The following is an 8744-nucleotide window of genomic DNA, read 5'->3' on the forward strand; positions in this document are numbered from 1 at the left end:
TGTAGCACTTTATAGTGGATATTACATGAAAACATGCATAACACCCAATTATATAATTTCCGTGGACATTAAGGTTTTGTAGCACTTTATAGTGGATATTACATGAAAACATGCATAACACCCAATTATATAATTTCCGATGGACATTAAGGTTTTGTAGCACTTTATAGTGGATATTACATGAAAACATGCATAACACCCAATTATATAATTTCCGTGGACATTATATATAATGAGAATTTCATTTAAACACTTGGGTAATGGAGCATAATTATATATTTTTCCCTTTTTTATTAACATATAAGATGTGTACAATATGCTGAAATTATAGAAATGTGCCGTTTTTGAACAGTATGAAACTATACGGGTGTTTTAATAGGAGTGAATGAAGTTGCTAACCAGATCTATTATAATGATTATGTTATCAGTAATTTCATATGAATATCTTTACTAGGATACTAATGTTTTTAATTATAGTTATATATACATCCTGCACAGACATTTATTTACATATTAAGTACCAAGACTAGCATATATTGTTAGCTTGTTGCAAGTATCACAATAATTTTGTTTACATCGCATCATTCTGTCCATTGGTAAAGTACCTCAATGTCTCAGCGGTAAATCTGATGCCTTATAACACTAAAAACCAGGTTTCGATATTTGTAGTGGGCATAGCACAGATAACTTATTGCATATTTTTGCGCTTAACAACAAACAAATATATAAATTAATTGGTACAATATTATTTACTAAACTCAGTTTTGGTTACACATCGTAAAAGTTATTTCGGTAGCAGTAATGTAAGACTTTAACAATGTGTTTTGTTGCTTTATAATTCAATTTAATTTTAACGTTGAAGTAAATAGTTTTAGACACTATGAATAAATTCGGAAATGAACTCTTCTGTCCGAGTCTTTATACGATCGGACCTTAATTTGTAACAACAGGTTTGTACTCGAGTCAAGATGGACCTGATTTTAATTTTTCACTAACATGATTGAACATGAAAATATTTCTTAATACTTGGAGCCAGACTTTATCAAACTTAGAGACGTTTCTTTTATTTATTTATTTTTTCTCGGACTTTGAACATACTGAATCTAAAGTGGAAGAACACACTCCACTCACAAACAAAATATATATTGTATCTTAGCGCCATCTCGTGTTCTTAGTTGTAACTACAAAAAAGCAACAACAATATCAATAAAATGAAGGAGAGTTTTATTTGGAGATAATATACATGCAACAATATTTTTACAAATAATTATTGGTGTGAATAACTGAGAGTATAGTTATTTGTATAGGAGAAAATAAGGTTTTGAATATTTTTTTCAGTTTTTTATTTAATGTTAAACATCCTGTTTAAAGATAACTGAAACACTAAAATTAACGGAATAAAGCTTGTCATAAATCTCCCCCGCATACGTCCAAACTGCAGTAGAAGTTTTCTGGATTAGGCTCCTGGAAAAATAATTTTAATATATATATATATGAGAGTAACTGCATATATTAAGTCGTAAAGCTGAAAGAAATGGAAAAGGAAATCACCTACACTTAGACTAAATGACGAAATCATAATAAATAGAACATTTTCCTTTTCTTATATGTCGGTTCAAGTAACAATATCAATAGGTTAAATTAATTAAAATATAGTATTGAATGACTCTTATATTTGAAATGAAAATAGAAAATAATTAAAACACATTAAATTTTTATTTGTTGTTGTTTTTGTTTTTTTTTACTTCGTTAAGAATTCACGTGACATTACGTGGACAGAATAACGAAATATATATATCAATTATCTGTTGTAAGTTGCTGACTTTAACCTAATAAAATCAGCATTCTCATTAGTGTAACCACTTGATGGTCATGATTACATGAATTTCTCGATAACCCAACAGACAGAAACAGCCATTTTTGTTTTGTTTTCGTTTTTGTGTTCTCATTGGTCTATTAGGTTATAGTTATATTCTAGTGACAAATTAGGAAGAGATCTTTGTGTTCTCATTGGCCTGTTGGGTTATAGTTATATTCTAGTGACAAATTTGGAAGAGGTCTTTGTGTTCTCATTGGCCTGTTTTTGGTTATAGTTGTATTCTAGTAACAAATTAGGAAGAGGTCTTTGTGTTCTCATTTGTCTGTTGGGTTATAGTTATATTCTAGTGACAAATTAGAAAGAGGTAACATTCTTAAGATGCTAGCCGTCGTAATGGCTTTCTATAGACAACTAAACTGTATAAATATAATATGTATTTTTGGATATCACAGAATTAAAATGATTAAAATGTAGGTTCTTTATTTAAGAATACCACACCTCATAGACATTCTTAATCCAACTTGTGCTTTATGTGTGTTTTACTGCCATATATACTTCATGTATGATTGATTTCTGCTTAATTGGGGGCCGTTTTGGAAGTTATCTCAAAAGTTTTCCTGTTCGTACTTCTCTAGCTACGCCTTTCTCCCGACTTATGCCTTCCCTCTTTTTTTGGCTTCATTGTCTTGCCTTTCTTGCTTCTTCTAATCTCACTATTTTTATACCATTTTTATTCTTCTTCATTTCTGTAGCCATGCGCAAGTTAAATAAATCCCACTGTCAAAATTTACGCAAACGATACTATGCTTCTTCTCCTCCGCATCTACCACAAATCATTTAGTTGATTGTCCCTAGTGTATAATGATCAGTTACAAGATGATTGATCGTTTACATAATGTTCTATAAATTATCTAATTTTAAAAAACAAAACAAAAAACAAACATTTTATTTGATAAATAAATATAGTGGCCTCAATGTTTGTGTAAACGACGAAAGCAATAAAATTAAGCTTTAAGAATTTTTATGCGTGTGAAATAATTATATAATTCAAGAACTTGGTTTAGGCTTAAGTACCTTCGCATGATTCTAGACACTTTTTCTGTGTTAAAAATCTATTTGCGTTCCCTCCACATCCACCGTAGATGAAAGATTCACAGGTCTCAGATTCGGGGTCGTAATAAAAGCTTGGAAAATGTCCGAAACACTTCCCAGTTTCGGGGGGGAGGAAGCAGTGCGCTTTATCATCAGCACCGTCAAGACTCTTTCTTGAACCTAAGTAAGGAATTATAAAACATATTTTAATGACTATTTTATTAAAAAAAGCGGTACAACTGTTTTTCTTTTATTTGTTTGTTTTACTTGAAATTCAGTAATATTGTATAATTTGGCTGTAATACGTACTCATACGTCTATATTTACATGTATACGTAAAATATATATTTAATACATCAAAGATTGAAAGAAATCAAAACCAACATGTATGGGTTAGAAAAGTAGACCATGATACAGTTCCTAAAATCAATACGCTCGCGAGTTATGCGCCAGTTTCCCGCCCATTTTGCACGTAGTTGTCTGTCCTGAAATGGCCCGGCATGGCCAGGTGGTTAGGGCGTTCGACTCGCAATTTGAGGGTCGCGGATTCGAATCCCCGTCACACCAAACATGCTCGCCTTTTCAGCCGTGGGGGCGTTATGATGTGACGGTCAATCCCACTATTCGTTGGTAAAAAGTAGCCCAAGAGTTGGCGGTGGGTGGTGATGACTAGCTGCCTTCCCTCTAGTCTTACACTGCTAAATCAGGGACGGCTAGCGCAGATAGCCCTCGTGTAGCTTTGCGCGAAATTTAAAACAAACAAACTGTCTTGAAATATGTGCTCGCATCTTACTACCTATATGCGCGCGCACTTCATTTCAACGGATGTAAACAAAAGGCGGATGTATATATACTTTAGTAGGCATTTTGTACAACATATTAAAAACTTACCAAAGTTTTTAAACAGGTATAACGTTAAGTCGTAGAATAACATTATACGTTTATTCATTGATAGTATTATGTACCGTAAAGCTTAGCCCTAGCTGACGAATACTGTTGCAATAAAGATACTAGTAATTAGATAAAACACACATTTGAACAAAAAGTTGATAAACTATAAATGAGAAGACACGTTAAAGATACAACACTCTAGATATTAGTTAATGGTAATAAAATAAAATTTGTATTATAATAATTATATATAATTTCATTTTGCGCTAAAATAAAAATATAATGTTATACTAAATCCTTCATTTACACTTTTCTTTTGTTCTGAGTGATTTACTTAATGCTCAGCTTTCTTGTTATTAATATGTGATCCCCGTTACACCAAACATGCTCGCCCTTTCAGCCGTGGGGGCGTTGTAATGTGACGGTCAATCCCACTATTCGTTGGTAAAAGAGTAGCCCAAGAGTTGGCGGTGGGTGGTGATGACTAGCTGCCTTCCCTCTAGTCTTACACTGCTAAATTAGGGACGGCTAGCGCAGATAGCCCTCGTGTAGCTTTGCGCGAAATTCAAAACAAACAAACTAATATGTGTACTTCAGTTGGGGGTAAGCTTTTCACCTTTACAAGCATCATGTCATTCATCCATATTCTAAGAGCTTTATTTATAGTAAAGTATCTGGGAAATATTAATGAATTTATGTCAAATAATGGTCCACTTATGTAATGTAGAAAAGCTGTTGGTTTGGATATACTAATCTTCAACAGATGTGGTATTTCACGTAATTAGCAAAGATAAAATATAAACAGTTTGTTCTTCTTTTTTGTTGTTGTTTATCTTCGAAAATTCTCACCTTTACAAACTCCATGACATTCGTCTATAGTCTCAAAGTTGTTTGCGTTTCCATCGCAACCACCGTAGATGAACTGTTCACACGTTCCTGTTTCTTTGTCGAAATAAAACCTGGGGATATAGGCTTTGCATGGTCCTGTTTCTGGCTCCAGGTGACAATCATTAGACTGTCTTAAGATTTTGACAGCAGAGGCTAAGCATAAGAGAAGAGTTATGAAAGGGGGATTGTATTTGATGTGTGTATTATAAACGAAAATTTCAATAAATTATGCTAGTGAGATCTTCACATTTGTCACTAGTAAGTTACTTTTGTTCTTAAAATGGGGGAAATGATAATAGATGCTACATTGTAGAATTATAAGCCATTGTTGCGATTGGAATTTTAGATCTGATGATAATTAAACAATAAACTATTTTAAGTATATAACTTGACTAATCAAAACACTACAGTGGAATACAAATTACTTTTCAAAGCTTTCGTTTTAGCCATATTAGGCTTTTTAACACTATAATGACAGATTTTAATAGCGAAACTTCAAACTTAAGATCACCACAAATTATTTCCCAGTCATATAGAATATTTCAGTATTGTTTTACTCCTGTTACAATTTTCAGATAGTAGACTTTGGAATGTTTTAAGTTCTTGACATCAGAGGTTTTAATTTTTTTTTTTAAATTACAAACGTAAATCTTGCCAATTATTTTAAAATAGTTTTTGAATATTTAAAATATATATATAATTACACTTATGAAGATGGTTTTTTAGAATGTAAATATTAGTGTGTAGATTCAGGAGAAAACCTAAATGTTCTAAGCTGGTCGAACTTCGTGCGATATTATTGGGATTACGAGCGAAAATATAGTTAACAGTGAGAGTACAGAACTGGCGATTGGATGCAGTCTAAGCCTTATAGGTCAGCACCGTCCATCCCAGTGGTACATGGCCACATTGGAAAAGCAAAATGGCCACTGGGTGAAAAGCGTTGTTACAGATTTTAGTTCTCTTATACATCGATTTATAACATTAATTGTTTCTAGTCAATTAGTTATAATAGGTTAATTAGTTAATTAATATGTATGACACCCTTAAACTATTTTAGTGGTGACCTATATTATTATCATAATTGTCTTCAGAAGTTCTTAAAAATCTTAGGTCTTTAATGAAAATGTTAAATCATCACTAAGAGCTGTCTTTCACAACTAGAAAACAAACTTGAAAACTCTAATATTCATAAGACATTTATATATTGAAAAAAAGAAAGGTAATTAGGGACAAACTAATACAAAATAATAGTTACTGGTGACTCCATTTAATATGCCACCTTCCCAGTGGCACAGCGTATGTCTGACGACTTACAACGCTAGAAACCGGGTTTCGATATCCGTGGTGGGGAGAGCACAGATAGCCCTATGTGTAGTTTTGTGCTTAATTACAAACAAACAAACTGTTTCCTAGGGAGAGCACAGATAGCCCTATGTGTAGTTTTGTGCTTAATTACAAACAAACAAACTGTTTCCTAGGGAGAGCACAGTTAGCCCTATGTGTAGTTTTGTGCTTAATTACAAACAAACAAACTGTTTCCTACAGGTATTCTATATCTTCGACAAGTAAAATTATTAGGCAGCTGATACCATTATGAACTAGAATATTATTGAACAATATGTTTTAGTCTATATGCTAAAAAAATGTATTTTAAATTCCTTAATAAAGATTGCTGTTATTATATTGTTAACACTGTTGATATACCGTAGGTCAAGTAAATAGGTATAACATTAAGCTACCTGCACTCAGCCAAATGTACTAATCCAAGGATATATTAGCATTACAAAAATGCTAATGCCTAAAATTATTATTAGTTGGATTGATGTTTCAATAAAGTAGCTTCGTAAACGAGGGGCTTCAATCCATTCAGCGTACAATTACGTACGTAAAATAAGAGGACTTCTGCATGTTGTAGTCGTTGTGGACTTCGATATCCGAACTTTAATACTTGTCTAGTTTCAATGAAATAATAAAACTTTTTGGTGATTTTCATCTCTTCTCACCTTTACAAACTGCGTAACATTCGTCTATAGTTTCAAAGTTGTTTTCGTTTCCACCACAACCACCGTAGATGAACTGTTCACACGTTCCTGTTTCTTTGTTGAAATAAAACCTGGGGATGTAAGCGTTGCATCGTCCTGTTTCTGGCTCCAGGTGACAATCGTTCAACTGTCTTACGGTCTTGACACCGGCTAAAATATGTAATACGTGAAAATATCTGTGTTTGTAATATGATTTATATGTTTTTAAAGTATATTTACACTTACGAGAATTATATGTCATTGTTGATCTAAGTGTCAGATTTCTTACAATCAAAATCTCTTGATCTGGCCAATCCTCATGAAAATTATTGGGATAGCTTGAAACAACCTTGAACTTTGAAAGCGGAGAAATGTATGAATTAATGCAATTTAGTTAATTTTTATAGGTTTTATGGTGTGAATGCCTTTATAATCTATTGCATTTATCATAAAACAATACTATTAGGCTTATGTTATTCTTAAGCCTACCGTGAGATATTTCCAAGATGAAAAGTATACACTATTTCCGCCGTCTTCATTACAGTGGTCGGAACGTTATTCATATAGGTTGTTTGTTAAAATAACAATGCTTATGATGTGAATAAAGAATGCAGTGTCTCAAAATACAATAGGCTTAATACTATTATCTAATGACAAATATAATTGATTATTAGAAGAATTTATGAGTGAAAGTAAATAATAATGTATAAATTTTACAGGCGTTATGGGCCTCGATGTTTGATCTTTAACTCTTGTGCAAGCCCCTATAATTAACAATGAAACGACAATTTTTTTTAGTGTTTTTCATTTCTTCTTACCTTTACAAATCGCGTGACATTCGTCTATAGTCTCAAAGTTGTTCGCGTTTCCAAAGCAACCACCGTAGATGAACTGTTCACACGTTCCTGTTTCTTTGTTGAAATAAAACCTGGGGATGTAAGCTTTGCATGGTCCTGTTTCTGGTTCCAGGTGACAATCGTTAACTTGATCTGCAGCCTCGGCTGGAATAACATAAAGTAATAATTAAAATATGAGGATAAATATATAGTACAGTGATTTGATTTTTGTGTATTTTACTGTATGTTACTGTATTGCACTGAGATAAAATCAACAAATAGCAGCCATCTCTGTGTGGATGATGACCAACCTTTTCAGGTGTCCATTGATTTGGAAACAGTTTCACTATCTGTTAATGATACCTTGAGGCACTTGTAGCCAATTTGCAAAGCCTGATATGATTGGCTGTCTTTCACTCGCTCTTAACGTCTTCACATGGTTGAAAAATTCTAGTATTTTTTTCTGAATCCCAGACATGGTTAGTGACCAGATGAAGAGTGTGAAACTTTGTGATTCATTTCAAAGTGACAGTTGAGAAACAGAATCAATATGCATTAGTTTGTTTTTGTTTGTTTCTAATTAAGCACAAAGCTACACAATGGGCTACCTGCGCTTTTCCCACCACGGGTATCGAAACCCGGATTTTAGCGTTGTAAGTCCGCAGACATAGCGCTGTGCCAATGGGGGGATTATGCATTAGTATGGTTCTAATTTGATCACATGGTTGATCATTACATGTCTAATTTGTAAAACAATGATAAACGTTTTGGGGTGAACAACATTATTTTATAACTGTTGGTTTTGTCACAACGGTAATATTAAAAATTCCCACTTGTACATTGTGATTGATTTGTCTTTGATCAGAAGTTTTTAATGAAGGGTAAAGCTAAGTGTTAGATTTGGAAAATATTTCGTTATCAGGATGTTTCAGCATTTTTGTACACTTAAAATAGTTGTAAATAAATAACTGAAAATTATTGTATTTACAGATTTTTCTCCGTTGGCAAGAAACATTATTAGACAACTGGTAATTAATTTTCATTTAGGACCAAATTTACAAATATGTCATATTCAAGTATGTCATAAGGTGGTGGCACGGATGCCTATATCTGGACAAAACGGGATTTAGCTATCTTCTTAACCATTGTGCCAAATAAATACGACTTTTTTAACTTTTAAAAATATATATTTTT

The 8744-nt window shown here is 32.8% G+C and overlaps 1 protein-coding gene across 2 annotated transcripts in view; it reads right to left on the reverse strand.

Moving 5' to 3' along the window:
• Positions 1-1338: 1338 nt before the first annotated feature.
• Positions 1339-8744, reverse strand: part of LOC106466075 (carboxypeptidase inhibitor SmCI-like) — a 13202-nt gene continuing 5796 nt past the window's right edge. The window contains exons 3-7 of one of the 2 annotated variants that reach the window (XM_013926318.2): positions 7533-7715; positions 6697-6885; positions 4652-4843; positions 2894-3091; positions 1339-1464 (exon numbers count right to left, since the gene is read on the reverse strand). In XM_013926318.2, the coding sequence (XP_013781772.2) occupies positions 1457-1464; positions 2894-3091; positions 4652-4843; positions 6697-6885; positions 7533-7715 (770 nt within the window). In that variant the 3' untranslated portion in view covers positions 1339-1456. The remainder of the gene's footprint in view (positions 1465-2893; positions 3092-4651; positions 4844-6696; positions 6886-7532; positions 7716-8744) is intronic. The other variant, XM_022394028.1, reaches the window with a different exon arrangement.

Source organism: Limulus polyphemus, unplaced genomic scaffold, assembly GCF_000517525.1.
Source record: "Limulus polyphemus unplaced genomic scaffold, Limulus_polyphemus-2.1.2 Scaffold2142, whole genome shotgun sequence".
NCBI classification, from domain to species: Eukaryota; Metazoa; Arthropoda; class Merostomata; order Xiphosura; family Limulidae; genus Limulus; species Limulus polyphemus.